Source organism: Cebus imitator, unplaced genomic scaffold, assembly GCF_001604975.1.
Source record: "Cebus imitator isolate Cc_AM_T3 unplaced genomic scaffold, Cebus_imitator-1.0 Scaffold552, whole genome shotgun sequence".
NCBI classification, from domain to species: domain Eukaryota; kingdom Metazoa; phylum Chordata; class Mammalia; order Primates; family Cebidae; genus Cebus; species Cebus imitator.
Window position 1 is genome coordinate 1,099,111 of NW_016107867.1, and position 24,379 is coordinate 1,123,489.

General features: G+C 50.3%; 1 protein-coding gene across 1 annotated transcript in view; it reads right to left on the reverse strand.

The window, feature by feature from the left end:
• The window catches only part of ITGAL (integrin subunit alpha L), a 51,365-nt gene that overhangs the window by 2,732 nt on the left and 24,254 nt on the right, over positions 1-24,379 (reverse strand). The window contains 16 exon segments of the mRNA XM_017515470.1: positions 1,069-1,179; positions 2,305-2,400; positions 3,149-3,247; positions 3,335-3,391; positions 3,978-4,091; positions 7,807-7,882; positions 10,454-10,620; positions 11,036-11,146; positions 13,644-13,785; positions 14,745-14,818; positions 14,907-14,960; positions 16,602-16,691; positions 19,920-20,071; positions 20,177-20,337; positions 23,487-23,617; positions 23,759-23,956. Coding sequence (XP_017370959.1) covers positions 1,069-1,179; positions 2,305-2,400; positions 3,149-3,247; positions 3,335-3,391; positions 3,978-4,091; positions 7,807-7,882; positions 10,454-10,620; positions 11,036-11,146; positions 13,644-13,785; positions 14,745-14,818; positions 14,907-14,960; positions 16,602-16,691; positions 19,920-20,071; positions 20,177-20,337; positions 23,487-23,617; positions 23,759-23,956 — 1,833 coding nt within the window.

Consider the following 24,379-nt stretch of genomic DNA (forward strand, 5'->3'; position numbering starts at 1 on the left):
GTAGAGACAGGGTTTCACCATGTTGGCCAGGATGATCTGGATCTCTTGACCTTGTGATCCACCTGCCTCAGCTTCCCAAAGTGCTGGGATTATAGGCATGAGCCACCGCGCCCAGACTAATTTTTATATTTTTAGTAGAGATGGGGTTTCACCATGTTGGCCAGGGTGATCTTGAACTGCTGAACTCAAGCGATCCGCCTGCCTCAGCCTCCCAAAGTGCTGGGATTACGTGTGTGAGCCATGGTACCCAGACTTCATCTGTAACTTCTACTCAGGCTTCAAATCCCACCTCTCCTGGGAGGCCTGCTGGGCCCCCCCAGCCTAAGCGAGGCACCTGGGCTCTAGGTCCCAGGGCACACAGGCCCTTTGCAGCCCTCATTCTGCTTGCTGCTGCCTGTGTCCCCCCTTAGACTGTGAGCACCACAATGGTAGGGAGCATGTTTGTGGCATGCACCTCTGTGTCCCAGTGCCTGGGACAGTGCCCGGCAGCCAGGAGGACCTCCATATGTGGGGTGCTTCCTTTTCCTCTCCCAGGATGCCTCATCCTGGCTCTGCCAGGGATGGTCTAAATGATGGTAGAAAAGTCTCTCTTGCTGTTTGTGTGTGTGTGTGTGTGTATGAGATGGGGTCTTGCTCTGTCACCCAGGCTGGAGCACAGTGGCAACATCGTGGCTCACTACAGCCTGGACCTGCAGAGCTCAAGGGATCCTCCCACCTGAGCCTCCCGAGTAGCTGGGACTACAGGTAGGTGGCATCACATCCTGCTAATTTAAAAAATTTTTTGTAGAGGCAGATGCTTGCCATGTTGCCCAGGCTGGTCTTGAACTCCTGGGCTCATTGATCTGCCTGCTCGGCCTCCAAAGTGCTGGAACTACAGATATGAGCCACGGTGCCTGGCCGTCACTTGTTCTTTGGACCTCAGTAGCCTTCTCTGTCGAAGGAGGGAGTAGGCTGAGGCCCCCCTGGCTCTAATGCTCCTTGGCTTGGTAGTCTCCTCCCTGGCTCCCAGCAGGTCCCCTTTCCCCACCTGGCTGTTTCAGCAATGCCCGTGACCCTGGAGGTGCCCACCTTGTACAGCACTATGAAAATCAGCAGCAGCAGCAGCAGCCCCCCGATGCTGCTCAGCACATAGAGGTAGAGCATCTGCTTCTCATACACGACCTCAACCTTCATGACGACCTGGGGGCAGGGAGAGGGGAATGCTGGAAGATGCCCTTCCCACCCCTCGAAGTCCCTGTGAACCTGGTCCCATTCCCCATCCCCTCCTATCCGACTGCATCACCCACCTGGAGTCCCCAGCTGCAGACCCTCTCCCCTCAACCTGTCACCTGTCACCTGTTACAGTTGCTGCTGTGACTTGGCTAACACACACCTTAGGCAGCCCTAGGCCTTCAGTGGCTTCCCTGGAATCGCATGTGGCTCAGCATTCAAAGCCGTCTAGAATCTGGCTTCTGCTTACCTGTTAGATGCATCTTCCCTCCTCCCCTCTGCCTGCCAGCCGTACTGACCTTCAGGCTGCCCTGCCCATGCTCACCACGGAGGCCTCTGCACTTGCTGCTGCCTCTGCTTAGAGTGCCCTCTCTTCACTGTCTGACCCTTGACTTGGTAGTTTCTTTGCTAAGTTGCCATCAGATTGATTCTTTTTATTTTTTTGAGATAGGGTCTCGCCCTGTCGCCCAGGCTGGAGTACCATGGGATAATCATAGCTCACTGCAGTCTTGAACTCCTAGGCTGAAACAATCCTCCAATCTCAGCCACCTGAGGTGCTATGAGTACAGGTGTGAACCACCACATCTGCCTCTGATTTTTTTTTTTTTTTTAAATGGAATCTCACTCTGTCACCCAGGCTGGAGTGCAATGGCAGGATCTCGGCTCACTACAGCCTCTGCCTCCTGGGTTCCAGTAATTCTCTTGCCTCAGCCTCCGAGTAGTTGGGATTAGAGGTACCCGTCATCATGCCCAGCTAATTTCTGTATTTTTGTAGAGACGGGGTTTTACCATGTTGGCCAAGCTGGTCTTGAACTCCTGACTTCACATGATCTGCCTGCCTTAGCCTCCCAAAATTCTGGGATTACAGGCATGAGCCACCATGCCCGGCCTCAATTGATCTTTACTCCACATGTAAGTCTACCTTATCTCAGACAGGTGACTTTGGGGTCATGTGCCCACCAAGGGGAGAGGAAGCTTCCCCCAGGCTGATGGCTCACGCAGAGCCCAAGAGGCTCTCCCACAGCTGGGTCTGCCCTGGGGCTCCTGGGCTCCCTCTGTTGCCTGTTCCTGGGGCTTCCGGGGAGGTGGAGATACCTGGGCCAGGGAGGCATTGCTGCCATACAGGTGGAAATGCCTGCTGCTGTTGAAGGAGATGGAGAGGGAGCTGCAGAGGCTGAACGTGGAGGAGGCCTGCGGGAGTGGGGAAAGGCATCAGAACCCAGAAGAACGAGGACAGAACCCGGTGGCTTCTGCCCCCACCACAACACAATGGGGAGGAGCAGAGAAGGGGTCCCAGGGGGGTGCACCCGGCTCTACTCAGCTCTCTGCTGTGGCATTCTTTTCTTTTTTCTTTTAATTTTAACCCCTTCTAAACCCAGGCATTCTTTTCTTTTTTCGAGATGGCGTCTGGCTGTCACTCTGTCAGGCTGGAGTGCAGTGGTGTAATCTTGGCTCACAGCAACCTCTGCCTCTTGGGTTCAAGGGATTATCATGCCTCAGCCTCCAAGGTAGCTGGGATTACAGTTGCCCACCACCACACCCAGCTAAACTTTTGTATTTTTAGTAGAGATGGGGTTTCACCATGCTGGCCAGGCTGGTCTCGAACTCCCGACCTCAAGCAATCTGCCCACCTCGGCCTCCTGAAGTGCTGGGATTACAGGCGTGAGGACTGCCCCAGCGTCTACTGTGGCACTCTAATATGTCACTCCTGTTGTTGGAAGGAAAGCTTTTCTATAAAAAACACGCAGGAACTATCAATAGGCCCATGGAAACAGCACTGCAAATTTCACACAAATCATAGCTCTCTTTCACCTGTGACTGTGTAAACGGGAGATTTTTCATCAAGATGGAAAAGAAAAATGGAGGCAGACTGTCTGGTGGGAGCCCACCACTCACGGCCCTAGGCGTCTGCTCTGTGTCTGTTAGGAGCAGGGGCTACCTCGATCTCTCCCACCAGCTCCAGGGTCCCGATCACTTGGACGAGGATCTCCTGCTTGAAGGCAACAGGGCAGCGGAACACGGCACCGGGGAGACAAGGCTGAAGAGGAGGAAAGCGGGGTCAGGGCGGCCTCATTCCCACCGCGTGCCGCCCGGCCCCACTGTCTCTCAGCTCCCATGCCCATACCTCAGTTGCACGGGGCAGCCTCTCCAGCTCCTCATAGTGGCAGGGCGCAGGAGGTTCCTAGAAATGAGAGGCAGGTCTTCAGTTAGCACCTCCTGAGCCCAGATAAGACCTGGCATCCCAGCTTTCTCCTGCACTGGCCCTGGCCCTGGCCCTGGCCCTGGCCCTGGGTGAGCTCAGACATCTCTGAGTCTAGCAGGATCCAGATTCATGCATCCTCACTCCCCACACACCCAGCCTTGCCCCCTTCATTTTTTTTTGTTGTTGTTGTTAGAGACAGAGTCATGTTCTGTTGCCGAGACTGGAGTGCAGTGGTGTGATCATAGCTCACTGCAGCCTCAAACTCCTGGGCTCAAGTGATCCTCCCACCTCAGTCTCCCTAGTAGCTGGGATCACAGGCATGTGTCACCATACATGCCTGGCTAATTTTTAAATTTGTTCGTAGAGACTGGGGTCTTGTTATGCTGCCCAGGCTGGTTTCAAAATCCTGGCCTCAATCAATTCTCCCACTTTGGCCTCCCAAAGTGCTGGGATTTGGGAGGTGTGAGCCACCATCTCTGGCCAAGCTTTGCCCTCTGTCCCCTGGCATGTACTCACCACCCCAGACCTGGGGAGGGCAGCCCCTCCCTTTCTAGGCAGCACTCACCATCTGCACGCTCCACTGGTGTGTGATGGGCCCCTTGCTGGGAGGCTGTGTCACCCCAATCACGGCCTCCAGGATGGGCAGGTTGCGGTCATGGATGGAAGGCTGGATCCTCACCTGGCATAGAGGATAAGGGATGCAGAGCCCTGAATGCCAGCCACCTCAGCTGCCACCCAGACCCCATGTGCCCTTGCACGCCTCTTCCAGTCCTCATCGGCTGAGCCCCCAGGACCCTTGTTAGTTAGGCAGTGTGCAGTGACCGGGTGCGGCCAGCTTCTGTCCTCAGGGCCTTGCAGTATGGCTTCCATACTCTTCCAGCTTTCTCCACCCCGCACGCCCCCACACACCCTGTAAGAGCCTGCTCAATATTATATCCAAAGGCTTTGCTGACTTCCCAAGGACAGGGCAACTCCCCCTCCTGGGCTCCCACGGCACACTCCGTGTCCCCAGCAGGACAGCGGGGGATCCGCTTGGGTGTCTGCATCTCCCCTAGACGAGGAGCTCCCTGAGGACAGGAGCCATTCTTACTCCACCTCCAATCTCCCACTGCCTGACGCCGCGCCTGGCGTGGTGGCTCACACCTGTAATCCCAGCACTTTGGGAGGCCTAGGTGGGAGGAGCACTTGAGGTCAGGAGTTCGAGACCAGTCTGGCCAACATGGTGACATCCTGACTCTAAGAAAAATATAGAAATTAGCTGGGTGTGGTGGTGTATGCCTATAATCCTGACTACTCTGGAGGCTGAGGCAGGAGAATCACTGAGGCAGGAGGAGAAGGTTACAGTGAGCCGAGGTCACACTACTACCCTGCAGCTGGGGCAACAGGGCGAGACTCGTATCAAAAAAAATTTTTTTTTTTTTTCTGAGCACGTTTTATTAGAAAAAGAGCTGTCTGTGCTAAGGCTGGGAGATCCAGATATGTATAAGAAAGTGACACAGGAGTGACACTAACAATGTCTCAGGAAGCAGAGCAATGTGTATCAAATTAGAAGGATTCTATCATTTATTCATTCAACAAACATTCATGGACACTTGAAATACCAGTTAAATTAAAAAGGCCAAATATCAGGGGCAGCATTTGAATTTGACTGTGAAAGAGGGACAGGATTTTTTTGTTTATTTTTTTGAGACAGAGTGTCACTGTCACCCAGGCTGGAGTGCAGTGGTGGGATCGCAGCTCACTGCAACCTCCGCCTCCCAGATTCAAGCAATTCTCCTGCCTCAGCCTGTCCAATAGCTGGGATTACAGGCATGCACCACCACACCTAGCTAATTTTTATATTCTTAGTAGAGCTGGGGTTTTACCACGTTGGCCAGGCTGGTCTTGAGCTCCTGAACTCAGGTGATCCGCCTGCCTGGGCCTCCCAAAGTGCTGGGATTACAGGTGCGAGTCACCCTGCCTAGCCAGATGGATAGGATTTTAACAGATGAAGATGGGGGAGGGCATCCAGGAAGAGCCACGCAGGGAGTCGGGAAGGCACCAGGTGAGGGGGATGTGGCTGGAAGGAGGGTTCTGGGACAGAGAACAGGAGCTAAGGTTGGAAAGGAAGCCCAGGATCAGACTATGGGGCCCGGAAGGCTTGAGAGTGAGGAGTTGGGGCAGCATCAAGGGTGCAGTGGGAAGTCACAGAAGGTGGCAGAGGAAGAGAGTGGCTCCAGGGAGGTCTATCCCCTGCAGGCATGGGCTGGAAAGAGGCTGGGAGAGGGGGGTCATGGCCCATGTCGGGAGTCTGTCTCAACACTCCAGTTGCAAGAAGGCGAGGAACTGGGTCTGGGCAGTAGCAGAAAAGGGACGCAGAGAACCAGACTGCGGGAGGCAGCGGGACAAGGCAGGAGGAAGGAGAAATTCACGCCGACTCGTAAGTTTTGCTTGAGGAAGAGATGGTACCTTTCAAAAGATTCCACACAAGCCAGAGGAGATGCTGGCTTAGAGGAAGACAGCAAATTTGGTTTCGAATATGTTGAGACTAGGCCGGGTAGTGGCTCACGCTTGTAATCCCAGCACTTTGGGACACCGAGGTGGGTGGATCAGCTGAGGTCAGGAGTTCAAGACCAGCCTGGCCAACATGGTGAACCCCGTCTCTACTAAAAATACAAAAATTAGTCAGGCATGGTGGTGGGCACCTGTAATCCCAGCTACTTGGGAGGCTGAGGCAGGAGAATCCCTTGAACCCAGGAGGCAGATGTTGCAGTGGGCCAAGAACATGCTACTGCACTCCAGCTTGGGTGACAGAGCCAGACTCCATCTCGGAAAAAAAAAAAACTAGAGAAAGAAAGAAAGAAAAAAAATAATATAATGAAACCAAAGCTTCAAGAGGAGCAATTGTACTCCTAGTCATACCCTGACATACCATGCTAAGCTACGCTACACTCCTGCATACTACAATGCACTATGCTATACTAGACTACAGGAAAATGCTTGTTTTTATTTTTTTTTTGAGACAGGGTCTTGCTCTTTTTCACCCACGCTGGAGTACAGTGGCAGATCACAGCTCATTGCAGCCTCAAACTCCTGGGCTCCAGCCATCCTTCCACCTCAGCCTTCTGAGTAGCTGGGACTACAGGTGACTACCACTGTGCCCAGCTAATTTTTAAATTTTTTTTTTAGAGAGGGGGTCTCACTATGTTGTCCAGTCTGATCTTGAACTCCTGGGCTCAAGTGATTCTCCTGCCTCAACCTCCCAAAGTGCTGGGATGACAGTTGTAACAGTTGTTTTTTAAAAACAGAGACAGTCTTGCTCTGTCACCCAGATTGGAGGCAGTGGTGCCATCACAGCTCACTGCAGCCTGGAACTCCTGGGCTCAGGTGATCTTCCCACATCAGCCTTCTGTGTAAATGGGACTACAGGTTCAGGTCACCATGCCCAGCTAAGGTTTTGTATTTTTTATTTGTTTGTAGATACCAGGTCTTGGTATGTTGCCTAGGCTGGTCTTCAACTTCTGGCCTCAAGCCATCCTCCCCCCTCAGCCTCCCGAAGTGCTGAGATGACACACATGGGCCACTGCTGAAAACACTCTTGGCTTGGTCAATGCCTGCGCCTCCCTCAGAGGTTCCCTGTAGGGAAGCCTCAGCCTGAGGGGCAGCCTTCCTCCTCTAAGTTCCCCTATGGCCTGTATTAAAGATCACGGTCACAGCACATTGCATGAGAAACGGCAGATCATTAACTCAGAGATTAAAATCATGGACTTCGATATTCAAGTACACGCAGGAGGCTGACTTCTTCCCGCTGTGAGCTGTGTGGCCTGTCTGTGCTGCAGGCTTCTCCGTCCATAAGAATAACAGTACCAGGTCAGGATCGGTGGCTCACGCCTGTAGTCCCAGCACTTTGGGAGGCCAAGGTGGGTGGATCACTTGAAGTCAGGAGTTTGAGACCAGCCTGGCCAACATGGTGAAACTCTGTCTCTACTAAAAATACAAAAATTAGCTGGGCGTGGTGGCAGATGCCTGTAATCTCAGCTACTTGGGAGGCTGAGGCAGGAGAATTGCTTGAGCCTGGAAGGCAGAGGTTGCAGTGAGCTGAGATCACGCCACTGCACTCAAGCCTGCATAACAGAGCAAAGAATAGTAGCTCATTCAGTGTCTGAATGAAAAAGTATGTTCTCTCTCAGAGTGCTCTTTGCTCTCAAGTCCTGTGACTCTTAAAATAATGTATCCAGTGGCATAAAGGCGTTTGCATATGCGGCTGCTGGAAGCCTGGAGCCGTGAAGCTCTGGAGAAAGGGTTATTGAACAGGCTGCGATGAGGACCGTGTCTACTTGGTGCCTGCATCCTCAGTCCCCAGGATAAGGAATGAATGTGTGACCTATAAGGACCTTCCACGTTGGGGTTCATACCTGGTAGATGTGCTTGATTTGGTGGATCTTGGGACCTTTGGGGGTGAAACTGACATAGAGTGTGGAGTTTTCCTGGCTGTGGAGAGAGAAGGGCAGCCATGGAGGAGCGAAGTGACAGCAACCCTGGCTCCAGGAAGCCTCTGGGCGCCCAGCCACTGCGCTAGGAACCACACAGACACCATCTCATTCAACCCCTACCACAACCCACCCTTTCCCTTCGGAAACTAAGGCTTCTGAACAGGCCAGCCTCTTTCCCAAAGCCCCACAGTGGAGAGACAGGACAGGAACCCAGGGAGGCATGTCCAGTGGAGGCTATGTCCCTCCTCACTGCATGTCACCTTGTAAGTGACTCCACTGTCCTCTGGAGTCCCTGCTCATCTCCTAGATAATTGTATCAGCTGCTGATGCCCCTCCCACCCATCCTTCCAACACACATCACTCTCTGGTCCTGCCACTCACCTGCTCAGCAACTGCCAATGGCCCCCTACTGTGAGGGAGGGTCAGGTTTAAAGCCCCCCATGTCCAGGTTGCCTCCCCACTGCTCCCCTGCACACCTGTCCTTGGCTAATCCTGTCCTCTCCCTGCCCCCAGGTCTGCCCCACTGCTTCCTCCCTCCTTGCCTTCGTCTGGGCTATGGTCTCTGATGAGGACACCTAGCTTCCTTTTTAGCTCTTGCCCTAATGGCCTCATCCTCCAGACCCCAGTCTAAGCCACACTTTCTCTACAAGCCCTTCCATTTCTCCCCCAACGCACACTCTGGCTCTAATTTCATGTCAATATCATACTGTGTGGCATTGATTTTCAAAATCACTGGAGGCTGGGCACGGAGTCTCATGCCTGTAATCCCAGCACTTTGGGAGGCCTCAGCAGGCAGATCACCTGAGGTCAGGAGTTTGAGACCAGCCTAGCCAACATGGTAAAACCCCGTCTCTACTAAAAATAAAAAAATTAGCCAGGCATTGTGGTGGTGGGCACCTGTAATCCCAGCTACTTGGTGGCCTGAGGCAGGAGAAACTCTTGAACCCAACAGGCAGAGGGGTTGCAGTGAGCCGAGATTGTGCAACTCTACTCCAGCCTGGGCAACAGAGTGAGACTCTGTCTCTTAAAAAATAAAAAATTTTTAAAAAGCACTGGAGATCTGGGCTCAGACACTGTCTCCGTCCTTCCTGGTCCTTCTGTCACTGAGCCAACTGGAAAAAGCCACTTGACTTTTCGAGTCCCCCCCCTTTTTTTTTCAGACAGGGTCTTGCTCTGTCATCCAGGCGAAAGTGCGATCTCAGCTCACAACCTCCTCCTCCCAGGTTCAAGGGATTCTCCTGCCTCAGCCTCCAGAGTAGCTGGGATTACAGACGCCCACTACCACAATGCCCAGCTGTTTTTTGTGTTTTAGTAGAGATGGAGTTTCACCATGTTGGCCAGGCTGGTCTCAAACTCCTGACCTCAAGTGATCCACCCGCCTCAGCCTCCCAAAGGGATGGGATTACAGGTGTGAACCACCACACCTGTCCAAGTTTCCTTCTCTACAAGCAAGAAAACCTGTAACAGTTTTTTTTTTAAATAGCAAAAAACTGATATAATGTCCTCCATTTTTGTTGAAGAGGTCTTTACCCATCCTGCCCCTAGGCTAGGATAATTTTAGAGCACCGAGATAATATGCAAAAAACAGCAATCAGGTAGTTTTTAAAACTAAGTCTGGCATTAAAGGGGACACATATGAACAACTATGTTTTGTTAAAGGTTTCTAGGAGCACTGTGACCTGACCAAGGACTAAGACATTCCCAACCTCCATGTATCCTCTTCGGTGTCCAGATGTTTGTGCTCCTCAGTTACCTCTTGATCTCAACCCCTTCCTCTTCCCCCTACCCTTAACATTAAAGACGGTACTTTAGAACAGTAGTTCACTATCTTCTCAGTTGCCTGGCTCTCCAGATAAACCTGCCTTTCTTTCCACCAACTCTTGTCCCTTGAATCTGGCTTTCAAGTAATAAGCAGCCAGACCCAGGTTCAGTGACACACCCAACCAGCGATCCCCATGGGTCCTTCCTGCACAGAGTCACTGACTGTATGTGCATGAGTTTGGTCTCTCCAACTTGACTATAAGTTCCCTGAGGGCAAGGGGTATTGTGATAACTTTTCTCCTATCTTCCCTGGCACTACTGGCCCCCAGGAGGGGAGAGAATCTAGGGTGACTAAAACAGTCAGGAGCTTTGCTGAGGCTTTGGGGCTGAGACCCTGGCTTTAGTACCAGCTGTTGGACCTTGAGTGAGTATTGGCCTTCTCTGAGTCTCAGCTTGTTCATTGGTAAAATGGAAAGAAGCACAGCTGCCTCACAGAGGTGCTGAGGGTTCCAGGGAACGTCAGCAACCTCGCAGTGGAGCTGGCCCTGAGTCTGATATACTTTCAGTGTTCAGTGAGTTTTTTCTTCCATCAGTAAATGCTGATCCTTCCTCCAGCTCTTCCAGGCCCCCCACATTTTGGAATGTTGAAAACTGTTAGGGTTGTGGCTGTAATCAGTTCTGATGACCCTGGGGGGCTCTAGGAAAGGAAGGAGGTTCAGAAGGAGAGCCCCAGGGGGCAAAATCGGGGCCCTAGGTGGGGAGGCTGTGGTGGGAGGTGAGGACTGGCCGTCTGCAGGGAAGGACTTACTCCTGGATGAGGACGTTGATGGGGTGCAGGACGGGGATGCTGGTACTGGCCAAGTTGTCCTCCAGGAGGCCTGAGTCCTCATTGGTACAGGTCACATTGGTGCGCAACCCGACCGAGTCCCCCCAGGAGCTGTTTACCAGTGTATTAAACATCATCTGCATAGCAACCTGGCAGGGAAGGAGAGGGGAATGGAAATGGAAGGGGCTGAGGGGCAGCCTGAGCACCTCACAGCCCCCACATCCAATCACTATCATCTCAGGGACCCCTTATCAAGTGCTCACTGCACCCCAAGCACTGAGCTAGGATTCTACCCATTGTAAAGATGAGACAAGTGAGGTTCCAAATGGCTAAGTCATGTCTATAAGGTCACAAAATGAATCACCCAATCCCAGCTTTGCGATTCCAAAGTCCAGGTTCTCAAACACGACACAAAACAGCTTCACATACATTTCTCTTAGAGTAGGGGCAAGGTATGCCCTTCCTGACAATCCCCCGCTCCCTCCTCCTGAGACAAGAGCTCCCTCCCCTCCGCCAGCTCAGAGCCCCTAGGCTGCTTGGTCCCTGGAGACTTGAAGCACTTACGGAGCGGCCTGCTCTGAAGATGGGAGCGCTCACGTTGCAAGAGAATGCCCTGGACAGAAGCTTGGACTCTGCAGGAAGGTCCTCACAGCTCACAGGGATCTGGCTATGGGGCTGGAAGTGAAAGAAGGGAACAAGCTTGTTAGTGAGCAAGGCCAAGGTTCCCGCAGAGGCCACCAGCCCTCCGGGCCCACCTCGCTCAGGGGCTCTGTCCCTGTCATGGCACCTTCTCAGAGGGAAAGGGTCCAAGAATCAGGGCTGCAGACAGAGGCTTAGTACAAAATAGTCACTGCAAGGTCGGGTAAGGTAGCTCACACTTGAAATCCCAGCACTTTGGGAGGCTGAGTGGGAGAATTACTTGAGGCCAGGAGTTCAAGATCAGCCTGGGCAACAATAAGATCCCATCTCTACAAAAAAAAAAAAAAAAAAAATTTAAAAATAGGGCCTTACTCTGTTGCCCAGGCTAGAGTGTAGTAGTGTGATCTTGGCTCACTGTAACCTCTGACCCCTGGGCTCAAGCAATCCTCCTGCCTCAGCCTCCCAAGTAGCTGGGACCACAGGGATGTGCCACCATGTCCGGTTAATTTTTGTATTTTAGTAGAGATGAAGTCCTCTATGTTACTCAGGCTGCACCTGAACTCCTGGGCTCAAGTGATCTGCCTGCCTTGGCCTCCCAAGGTGCTGGGATTACAAGTGTAAGCCTCTGTACGTGGCCTGCAAAAATTTTTTTAAGTTAGTTGAGCATAGTGGGGCATGCCTGTCATCCCAGCTATTAGGCAGCAGAATCACTTGAGCCCAGGAGACTGAGGCTGCAGTGGGCCATGCTTGTGCCACTAGACTTCAGCCTGGGCGACAGAGTGAGACCTTATCTCAAAAATCAAAGTTGGGTGGGGGGCTAACTGCAACACTATTTATAACGCTGAAAAACTGAAGTGCTCAAACAGTTCAAAGAGATAACGACCACTCAGTAAAGTGTGGTACGATCAGAAGAGACTAGTGTGAAGTTTTTAAAATGCTACTAACTCTATACATTCAGTAACCATTTTAAAAATCGGCCTGCTCCTGGGCCAAGCATTATGAAACCATTCATCTTCATCCCAATCTTGTCAAGGACAGATTTCGGTCTCAGACTGGGAAGGAAACAGATGAGGAAATAGGACTTTCCCACGGTGTCATCACTGAGTAACAGCAGGGATCCGTAGACCTTGAACACAGAACTGTTTGACTCCAGTTATTTTTTCTTTTTCTTTTTTGAGATGGAGTCTCTCACTGTCATCCAGGCTGGAGTGCAGTGGCTCGATCTCTGCTCACTGCAGCCTCCATCTGCTGGATTCAAGTGATTCTCCTGCTTCAGCCTCTCGAGTAGCTGGGATTACAGGCATCCGCCACGACACCTGGCTAATTTTTTTGTATTTTTAGTAGAGATGTGGTTTCACTATGTTGGCCAGGCTGGTCTTGAACTCCTGACCTCAGTGATCTGCCCACCTCAGCCTTTCAAAGTTTTGGGATTATAGGCATGAGCCACCACACCCAGCCCAGTTTTTTGTTGTTTTGTTTTGTTTTGTTTTGTTTTGTTGTTTTCTCTGAGACAGTCTCACTTTGTCACCCAAGCTGGAGGGCAATGGTATAATCATGGCTCACTGCAGCCTCAAAATCCTGGACTCCAGTGATCCACTCACCTCAGCATCCTGAGTAGCAGGACTACAGGCACACCCTTCACACCTGGCTAATTATTTAACTTTTTGTAGAAACAGAGTCTTGCTCTGTTGCCCAGGCTAGAGTGCCCTGGTGTGATCATAGCTCACTGCAGCCTCGAACTCCTGGGCTCAAGCACTCCTCCACCTCAGCCCCCCAGGTAGCTGGAATTGGGGGTACACACCACCACATCCAGCAAGGAAGCATTCAGTGTTGCTGTATGAGAATGATTCAAGTGTTCATCAGCAGATAAAGAAGCAAAATATGGTCTATACATAAAATGGAACATTATTCAACCTTAAAAAGGAAGGAAATTTGGCCGGGCTCACTGGTTCACACCTGTAATCCTAGCACTTTGGGAGGCTGAGGTGGGCAGATTGCCTGAACTCAGGAGCTTGAGACTGGCCTGGGGAAAATAGTGAGACTCTGTCTCTATCTATTTATTTATTTTTTTGAGATGGAGTCTTGCTCGTAACCAGGCTGGAGTGAGTGCAGCGGTGCCGTCTCAGCTCACAGTAGCCTCTGCCTCCCAGGTTCAAATGATTCTCCTGCCTTAGCCTCCCTAGTAGCTGGGACTACAGGCACACACCACCACACCTGGCTAATTTTTGTATTTTTTCAGTAGAGACAGGGTTTCACCATGTTAGTCAGGCTGGTCTTGAACTCCTGATCTCGGGTGCTCCTCCTGCCTTGGCTTCCCAAAGGGTTGGGATTACAGGCATGAGCCACCATGCCCAGCCTGAGGGTAAAACCTTGTACATCAGATCATACAGCTCTAGGCTGGGAACCCAGATGTGACCCTGAGACCCCTGTCCACCCACAGCTGTCTATGTGTTCAGGCTGCCCTGGCCACCTGGGGTTCAAAGAAGAGCGCAGCGACAGCGGAACAGACGCCTGGTGCTGTCCTCTCACCCACCTTCAGCATCTCCACCTTGCGGAAGGAGAGTCCCTGGGGCAAGTGCAGGTCCAGCTGGACCCAGTAAGCATCTTCTCCCAAGTTACTCAGGCTCAGCTCCACAGAGAGGCTGGCAAAAGCAGTCAGACGCAGGGCTCTGGATCTGTGGGAGATGATCAGCGAAAAGTTAGGGTCCAAGATGGAGGAGGCAGGATCAGGGTAGGGAATATCAGAACTGAGGGATCTGGTGGGCCAGAAAGAAGTAAATCAAAACCAATCATCTTTCATGCTTAGCCTTTTTTTTGTTGATGTTGTTCAGATAGAGGCTTGCTCCGTTGCCCAGGTTGGAGTGCAATGATGCAGTCTTAGCTTATTGCAACCTCCGCTTCCTGAGTTCAAGCGATTCTCCTGCCTCAGCCTCCTGAGGAGCTGGGATTACAGGCAGGTGCCACCATGTCCGGCTAATTTTTGTATTTTTAGTAGAGACAAGGTTTTTCCATGTTGCCCAGGCTGGTCTCAAACTCCCGACCTCAGTTGATCCACCCACCTCAGCCTCCCAAAGTGCTGGGATTACAGGCGTGAACCACCGCGCCTGGCCATGCCCAGCCTTTCAGTTTTGCAATTCTTGCAATCTCATTTACTGCTGACTGATGGGAGTTCCATGAAGGATTTGCTTTTTACTTTATTTCTTTTTTATTTTTTAGAGACAGGGTCTTGCTCTGTTGCCCAGGTTGGAGTGCAGTGGCATGATCATAGCTCACTGCAGCCTCGAACTCCTGGGCTCAAGTGTTCCTCTTGCCTCACCCTCCTGAGTAGCTGGGAACACACGCATGAGCCACTGTGCCCAGCTAATTTTTAAATTTTTTGTAGTGACAGGGTCTTGCTACGCTGCCCAGGCTGGTCTTGAACTCTTGGCTTCAAGCAGTCTTCCCACCTTGGTTGGCCTCCTGAAGTGCTGGGATTACAGGCATGAGCCACTGAGTTCAGCCTTGAATTTCTCAGGAAAGGAAACTAAGGCCCAAGAGAGGGAAGCGGTGTCTCCAAATGACGTATCTGGTGAGTGGAGCCGGGGGTCTTAAAACAGAGTGGATGGGGGGCTGGAGGTGGAGCGGCCTTACTGACCTTGCAGTTGAGAAGGACACTCTCATGTTTGCCTCGCACTTATTGTCCTCCCTGCAGTTCTTCTCAAAAGGGATCTGAAAGGCCAAGAAGAAAGGAGTAAGAGGCTCAGACCAGGAGGGACCGGGCCCCAGGCCTCTCTGCCTGCCCCTCTTCCCGTCTTACCTCCCAGGTCTCCAAGTGCAGGGAGGGTCTCAGGATGGGTGGTCTGTCCTTGCCCTGTCAAGCAAGGGGAGTGGGCAGGATGGAGAGAGGAGAGATTAGCTGAGGCAACAGACTTCATGAAGGAGGAATGGAGGGGCAGGAGTTTAGCTCAACTGGACTGGCTGTGGTTGGCCCTGCCCAGGAGCCAGCTCCCTTCCCAGGGTTGCCTCATTCCCCTGCCTCAGCCCACAGCGCTTGCGCAGCTGTACTCTGGTGGCAGCTCTTTATTGCTTTTTAATTTTTAATTTTTTGAGACAGAGTTTTGCTCTGTTGCCCAGGCTGGAGTGCAGTGGCATGATCTCGGCTCACTGCAACCTCTGTCTCTTGGGTTCAAGGGATTCTCCTGCCTCAGCCTCCCAAGTAGCTGGGAGTACAGGCGTGCACCACCATGCCTGGCTAATTTTTTTTGTATTTTTTTTTAGTAGAGATGGGATTTCACAGTGTTAGCCAGGATGGTCTTGATCTTCTGACCTTGTGATCCACCCACCTCGGCCTCCCAAAGTGCTGGGATTACAGGTGTGAGTGACCGCGCCAGCTCTTTTTTTATTTTTTTAAGACAAGTCTCACTCTGTTGCCCAGGCTGGAGTGCAGTGGCACAATCTCTGCTCACTGCAACCTCTGCTTCCCGGGTTCAAGCGATTCTCCTGCCTCAGCCTTCTGAGTAGCCGTGATTACAGGTATGCACCACCACGCCTAGCTGATTTATTAAAAATAATTTTAGTAAGCCAGGTGCAATGGCTCACACCTGTAATCCCAGCACTTTGGGAGGCTGAGTCAGGTGGATCACTTGAGGTCAGGAGTTTGAGATCAGCCTGATCAACATGGAGAAACCCTGTCTCTACTAAAAATACAAAATTAGCTGGGCATGCTGGTGTGTGCCTGTAATCCCAGCTACACGGGAGATTGAGGCAGGAGAATGGCTTGAACTCAAGAGACGGAGGTTGCCAAGATCGTGCCATTGCACTCCAGCCTGGGTAATGAGAGCAAAACTTAGTCTCAAAAATGTGTGTGTGTGTGTGTGTGTGTGTGTATAAAACTTTTTTTTAATAGGGTTTTTGCCACGTTGGCCATGCTGGTCTCGAACTCCTGGCCTCAAGCAATCCACTCGCCTCAGCCTTCCCAAATTGCTGGGATTGCAGGCATGAGCCACCACACTGGGTTGGCTCTTTTTTTTTCTTGTTTAGAGACAGGGTCTCACTTTGTTGTTGCCCAGGCTAGAGTGCAGTGGTACAATCGTAGCTCAATAGCTCACTGCAGCCTCAACCCTCAGGGCACAAGTGATCCTCCCTGCTCTGTCTCCTGGGTAGCTGGGACTACAAGGGTGCACCATCACACCCGGCTAATTTCTTATGTTTTCTAGAAAGGGAGTCTGACTATGCCTGGCTGGTCTCAAAATCCTAACCTCAAGTGTACCATCACACCCAGCTGATTTTTGTATTTTTAGTAGAGATGGGGTTTCACCATCGAACGGTTGGCTGGGCTAGCCAACTGTTCAACTTGAGGTCACTCGAACTCCTGACCTCAAGTAATTCACCCTCTTTAGTTGCCCAAAGTGCTGGGATTAAAGGAGTGAGCTGCCTGGCCATTAGATAGTCGCTTCTTGCCAAATGGATTTCTCTGAGAAACTCTGCACCATTCTTAGCCATCTCTTCTTACCGCCCTTTGGTCCCTCGCTGTCCCTTCCTCCTCCCAAAGCGAGAAATTCAGGGAGACATTGACGGGGGAGATGAGGTCTTGAACACATACCTGAGGGTGATAAGAATACAGCCTGTGTCATGAATCTAACCTTTACCACACTTCCAATTAGATGTATACCTTGTCAGCATTTTACAAATGATGAAATTCTGGTAGTTATTTGTCTAAGACCCTACCAGTAGTGAAAATCCATTGACTACATAGCAGGTGTTTGCCCAGGGGGCTTCTCAGCACAGGTATCATCCCCCGCCCCAGTTCCCCAGTAGACATCACTAATCGATCCCAGCACTTTTTCCCACTGTGTCTTAACGGAAGCCTCTGAATCTTTGACATAGGCAGTCATTATCAAAGCTTACATAAGAAAATTCCAGAATAACCAGAATATCCTAGTTGTAGAATTTTGTTCCTTGAGAACAGGGCTGGGTCTTAGTCACTTTTTATTACCTATGCCTGACATTGGCATTCTGTAGGTACTCAAATTGTTTTTCACCTAAAGTTTCTACTAATCCCAAGAGGTAGGTATTATTACCCCAACATTTATAATAAGGAGAAAAAGCTCTTCCTTTCCTTTTTTTATTTCCCTTCCTTCCTTCTCTCTTCTCTTTTCTTCTTTTCCTTCCTTTCTACCCTCCCTCCCTCTCCCTTCCTTCCTTCCTTCGTCTCTCTCTTCTCTCTCTCTCCTTCTCTTTCCTTTCTTTCCTTCTTCCTTCCCTCCTTCCTTTCTCTTTCTCTTTCATCCTTCCTCCCTCTCTCCCCTACCTCTAGAAAAGAAAAAAGAAAAAGAAAATGAAAACTGAAAAGATGGCACAATTGTCCTATGAACTGGAAGTGACAGAGTCAAGATTTGAACCCAAATCTGTCCAAATCCAAAGTCCAGGGTCTTTCCACCATGTCACACTGCTTTCTTTTCTGGCAAATTTATGTTTAAAATGTCTAAATCTTGTAAGAGGTGGAATTCGAGGGGGCAGAGAGGCACTTAGCGGAGGTTTGAATGAAATCGAAGGTGATTTGATCATTGAAACTGGGTGATGAGGACCTTGGGATTCATTAAACTATTTTTTTCTAGTTTTGTATGATTCACATTCCCCATAATAAAAAGTTTAAAATGGGCCGGGTGCGGTGGCTCACGCCTATAATTCCAGCACTTTGGGAGGCCGAGGCGGGTGGATCATGAGGTCAAGAGATCGAGACCATCCTGTCTAACATGGTGAAACCCCGTCTCTACTAAAAATACAAAAATTAGCTGGGCATGGTGGTGCGTGCCTGTAGTCCCAGCTACGTGGGAGGCTGAGGCAGGAGAATTGCTTGAACCCAGGAGGCGGAGGTTGCAGTGAGCCGAGATCATGCCACTGCACTCCAGCCTGGCATCTGGCGACGGAACAAGACTCTGTCTCAAAAAAAAAAAAAAAAAAAAAAAAGTTTAAAATGGGCTAAGTGTGGTAGCTCATGCCTATAATGCCAGCACTATGGGAGGCTGAGGCAGGTGGATCCCTTGAGGTCAGGAGTTTGAGACCAGCCTGGCCAACATGGTGAAACCCCGTCTCTACTAAAAATACAAAACTTATCTGGGTATAGTGGTGCACACCTGTAATCCCAGCAACTTGGGAAGATGAGTTGAGAGAATCGCTTGAAGCCAGGAGACAGAGGCTGAAGTGAGCCCAGATCATACCAATGTACTCCAGCCTGGGGAACAGGGTGAGACTTCATCTCAAAAACAAAAAGTTTAAAACAAACTTCAAATTCTTATGCCCCAATCCTATACTGTCTTGTATAAATTTTTTTTGAGATGGGGTTTTACTATTATTGCCCAGGCTGGAGTGCAATGGGGTGATCTCAGCTCACTGCAACCTCCACCTCTGGGTTCAAGTGATTCTCCTGCCTCAGCCTCCCGAGTAGCTAGGATTACAGGTGCCTCCCACCACACCTGGCTAACTTTTTGTATTTTTAGCAGAGACGGGGTTTCACCATGTTGGCCAGGGTGGTCTTGAACTCCTGACCTCAAGTGATCCACCTGCCTCAGCCTCCCAAAGTATTGGGATTACAGGCATGTGCCACTGTGCCCAGCCTTTTATGAAATATTTAAGAGAACATAATAATTTGATATCAATTTCATTTTTACACAGGATTGCTTATAAGCAACTGAATCTGGGTATTTCAGAAGTTGTTTAAACTTTGTTTATTTTTGAGACAGAGTCTCACTCTGTTGCCAAGGCTAGAGTGCAGTGGCACAATCACAGTTCACTGCAACCTGCACCTCCTGGGTTCAAGCAATCCTCCTGCTTCAGCCTCCCAGGTAGCTGAGAATACAGGTGTATTTCACCAAGCCTGGCTGATTTTTTTGTATTTTTTTTTTGTAGAGAAGGGGTCTCGCTATGTTGCCTAGGTTGGTGTTGAACTCCTAAGCTCAAGCGATCCACCTACTTCAGCCTCTCAAAGTGCTGACCTGAGCCACTGTGACAGCCCTGTTTAAACCCTTTTAAAAACTTTTTTTTTCCACGTACCATACATGAGACTTAATTTAAAAACTTAAAAAACTTGGCTGGGCACAGTGGCTCATGTCTGTAATCCTAGCAATTTGGGAGGCTGAGGCAGGTGGATCACCTGAGGTTGGGAGCTCAAGGCCAGCCTGATATTTTGTAAAAATACAAAATTAGCCAGGCGTGGTGGTGCATGCCTGTAATCCCAGCTACTCAGGAGGCTGCTACTCAGCTGTGGTGGAGGTTGCGGTGAGCGGAGATTGCACCATTGTACTCCAGCCTGGGCAACAAGAGTGAAACTCTGTCTTGAAAAAACAAAATAAAACAAAAAACACAACTTTTTCTGGGATGCACGACATGTACCTGGCAAATAATGAAATGCTACGACGACTGAATATTCTATAAAAATAGCTAACATGGTGAAACTCTGTCTCTACTAAAGATACAAAAAAAAAAAAAAAAAATTAGCCAGTGTGGTGGCAGTTGCCTGTAATCCCAGCTACTCGGGAGGCTGAGACAGCCTCTGCTTGAACCTGAGAGGTGGAGGCTGTAGTGAGCCAAGATCAAGCCACTGCACTCCAGCCTGGGTGACAGAGGGAGACTTTGTCTCAAATAAATAACATAAAACATTTAAAAAAACCCACTAGAACAAAATATGCTAAAGGCGTTATTACTACCATTGCACAGGAGAAGAAGCGTCAGCACAGAGGGATCAAGTAATGTGTCTCCCAGCGGATAGTGACAGAGTTGATCCTGCCCCTGCAGGCAGCTCATCCCAGAGCATTGGGACTGACTCCCTTACCGGGAAATGGAATGAGAAGTCATTGCAGGACATACTGGTGGTGACAGCTATGTTCCTGCTGAGTTCTTGTCTCCCTCCTGGGAACAAACCCCGGCTTCTGGTTCGGTGGCTGTCCAGCTGCAGGGTGTAAGTGAGATTGGCAACCAGGCGGCCTGGGCAGGGCGGAAAAGGCAGGAGTTGAATGGTGGGGGATCCTGGGGCTGTAAGCATGGATGTGGGGTGGCAGCTGCCCTGGGGAGCAGGAGGAGAGCTCTGACCTTGGAACTGGGGGATGAGAGACTTGATCTGGAAACAGACTGTGATATTAATGCCTTCCTTCATCTTGTTACTCGCTGAATAGAGGCACTCCACTTCATGCACTGGGATCTCAGCTGGAGAGGAGGACATCAGGGTGACAACATCCACCACGGGCCGGGAGCTGCAGGGCAGAAAGCAACCAAGTCTCTCCCTCCATCCCAACCGCACGCCCCCCTCAGATGTGGGCTTCTGCCTGCAGAGCCCAGAGAACTCTCCTTCCCTAAAGCAGACCTCAACATGTCACTGTCTCCTCTTCAGAAAAATAATAATGATACTTTCTATTTATTTATTTTGAGATATAGTCTCACTCTTTTGCCCAGGCCGGAGTGCAGTGACATGATCACAGCTCACTGCAGCCTCAGCCCCCCAGGCTCTAGTGATCCCCCCATCTCAGCCTCCCAAGGAGCTGGGACCACACACATGTGCCACCACACATGGCTAATTTAAAAAAAAATTTGTAGAGAAGAGATCTTCCTATGTGGTCCAGGCTGGTCTTGAACTTAGCTCAAGCAGTCCTCCCACCTTGGGCTCCCAAAGTGCTGGGATTATAGGTGTGAGCCACCACGCCTGGCCAGTAATGATGATAATTAGAGCTCCCAGTGCATTCTCGCAGCTTCTGACCCATTTTCCATGAAGAGTAAGCTCTTAGGAAGGGAAATCATACTCAGTTACTTTCATGTTTACATTTTAGCCTTTGAGGATGCTTGCATGAATTTTATTATGCTTCATAATAAAAAATTCCAGCTTTTTGTTGTTATTGTTAGAGACAACCTCGCTCTGTCGCTCAGGCTGGAGTGCAGAGGTGTGATCTTGTCTCACTGCAACCTTCACCTCCTGGGTTCAAGTGACTCTCCTGCCTCAGCCTCCCAAGTAGCTGGGACTACAGGCATGTGCCACCATGCCTGGCTAACTTTTTTTTTTTAGTAGAGATGGAATTTCACCATATCGGCTAGGTTTGTCTCAAACTCCTGACTTCGTGATTTGCCTGCCTTGGCCTCCCAAAGTGCTGAGATTATAGGCGTGAGCCACTGCGCTCGCCCTATGTATTGTTTTTTTGTGATGGGATCTCACTGTGTCACTCAGGCTGCAGTGCATTGGCATGATCACAGCTTACTGCAACCTCGATTTCCCAGGCTCAAGTCATGCTCTTGCCTCAGCATCCCAAGTAGCTGGGTCTACAGTCATGCACCACCCTACCTGGCGAATTAAAAAAAAAAAAAAAAGTGCTGGGCATGGTGGCTCACGTCTGTAATCCTACCACTTTAGGAGGCCGAGACGGGCAGATCACTTAAGGTCAGGAGTTCAAAACCAGCCATGGCCTGTCTCTACTAAAAATACAAAAAATTAGTGGGGTATGGTGGTTCACACCTGTAATCCCAGTTACTTGGGAGGCTGAGGCAGGAGAATCACTTGAACCTGGGAGGTGGAGGTTGCAGTGAGCCAAGATCATACCACTGCACTCTGGCCTGGGCGACAGAGCAAGACAATGTTTCAAAAAAAAAAAAACAAAAAAACCAAAGCAAACCAAAAAATGTACAGATCGTGCCCCACTATATTGCTCAGGCTGGTCTCAAACTCTTGAGCTCAAGTGATTCTCCTGCCACATGTCATCTCAAAGTGCTGGGATTACCCACATGAGCCACCACACCCTGCTAATTTTTAATTATACATTTTCCAACATATAAGCTCTCTCCCCAGTGCCTGATTTAAGGCAGAAAATGTCACTACCATTTCAAAGATGAGGAAACATGGGTCCCAAGAAGCTAAGTGGGCAGGGTGTAGTGGCTCCTGCCTACTAGAGAGGCTGAGGCAGGAGAATCACTTGAACCCAGGAGGTGGAGTTTACAAAAAAAAAAAGGCAGCTAAGTGACTGGAGTAACAGCATCCCAGAAGTAAATGGCAGAGGCTTAACTTGATTCCAGGTCACCATGTTCTAAAGCTATGCTTTTCCTGATCCCATGATATTCCTTCTCTATGAGGTTTCAGTGTCAGATAGCCCTGGGTGCACATCCCAGTTCCATCACTGATGGCCGCTGTTCAACCTGGAGTGAGACATGAAGGCTCTATAAAACTAAACCTACCTAACAGGGCTTCGTGAAGACCCAATGAGCTCATGCCTACAAAACATCTGCACGGGGCCTGGCACACAGTAACTGCACAGAGAATGTGGCCAGGTGCGGTGCCCATGTCTGTAATCCCAGCTACTTGGGAAGTTGAGGCAGAAGAATCCTGTGAGCCCAGGAGTTTGAGATCAGTCTGGGCAAAGTAGCAAGACTGTATATTTTTTTCTTTTTTTTTTGAGATGCAATCTCACTCTGTTGCCCAGGCTTGAGTGCAGTGGCACGACCTTGGCTCACTGCAACCTCTGCCTCCTGGGTTCAAGCGATTCTCCTGTCTCAGCCTCCTGAGTAGCTGGGATTACAGGTGCCTGCCATGCCTGGCTATATTTTTTTGTATTTTTAGTGGGCACAGGGTTTCACCTTGATGGCCAGGCTGGTCTCAAACTCCTGACCTCAAGTGATCTGCCTACCTCATAAGACCATATCTTTTTTTTTGGGGGGGGGGGGGGGGTTCAGAGTTTCTCTCTTGTTGCCCAGGCTGGAGTGCAAAGGTGCAATCTTGGTTCACTGCAACCTCTATCTCCTGGGTTCAAGCCATTCTCCTGCCTCAGCCTCCTGAGTAGCTGAGATTACAGGTACTCACCATCACACCCATCTAATTTTATAATTTTAGTAGAGACGGGGTTTCAACATGTTGGTCAGGCTGGTCTCGAACTCCTGACCTCAAGTAATCCACCTGCCCTGGCTTTCCAAAATGCTGGGATTACAGGCATGAGCCACCATGTCCGGCCTGGAAGACCATATATTAAAAAAATAAATAGATCATACACAGTGTCTCCTGCCTGTAATCCCAGCACTTTGGGAGGCTGAGAAGAAAGGATAGTTTGAGACCAGGAGTTTGAGACCACCTGGGGCAACACAGTAGGTCCCCATTTCTACCAAAAAAAAAAAAAATAGCCAGGTGTGGTGGCAAGCACCTGTAGTCCCAGCTACCTGGGAGGCTGAGGTGGGAGGTTTGCTTAAGCCCAGCAGTTTGAGGCTGCAGTGAGTTATGATCATGTCACTGCACTCCAGCCTGAGCGACAGAGAAAGAACTTTTCTCTAAAAAAAATTAAAATAAAAATAAATAAATAAATAAATAAATAAAATAAAAACAAAACAAAGGATAACAGCTGGGGTCGTCAGGTAGGACCCGGGAGCCCCGTCTCACCTCAGCACGATCATCTGGCCCTCAGCCCCCACAGCCACATCTGCCAAGCCGTCCCCTTCAAGGTCCTTCACCCCATGGATGGAGCGTCCAAACCACCGAATTCCTGAGAGCACTTGGGTCCCTTCTATCCGCTGAGAGCAAGAGAGAAATTCCCGCTAAGCTGAAGAGAGGCAGGTTGGAAGGAGAGAAGGGTTGGGCTGGGGAGTAGGGTTTGGGCTTGGGGGCTTCGGACACCCAAAACTGGAATGTGATTGGCAGGCAGGGTACCTCACCTGACTTGGTTGGGGGCTCAGCCCCCCATGCCTTCCATTGAAGATGTACACAGCCCCCTGCTCCGCCAGAGGGGCCCCCACAGCCACATCCACCAGCCCATCGCCATAGATGTCTGTCAGGACGGTGATGGCTTCTCCAAACCGCCCAAGTGAGTAGCCGAGGTTCCCCCGCAGCTCTGAGACCTCTTCAAACCCCGACTAGGAAGTAGCAAGAGACAGGTCACACCCAAGTTACTCAGCAAGCTGTCACAGAACAACTGAGTGAAGAACGCTAAAGAAATATAAGACGGGGTCCCTCACAGAATTCGAACGGGGCTGTCAGATAACTACGGTTCAAGCACCAGCCCAACCTCTTACTGTCTGTGTTACCTTGTGGCTTCAGATATCCCCTTACTGAGCCTTGGGGTTTCCGTTTATATATATACACTTTTTTTTTTTTGATAATTTTTTTTGAGACAGTCTTGCTCTGTCGCACAGGCTGGAGTGCAGTGGGATGATCACAGCTCACTACAGCCTTGAACTCCTGGGCTCAAGTGATTCTCCCACCTCAGCCTCCCAAGCAGCTGGGATGACAGGCAAGTACCATCACACCTGACTAACTTTTTTTTTTTTTTTTTTTTT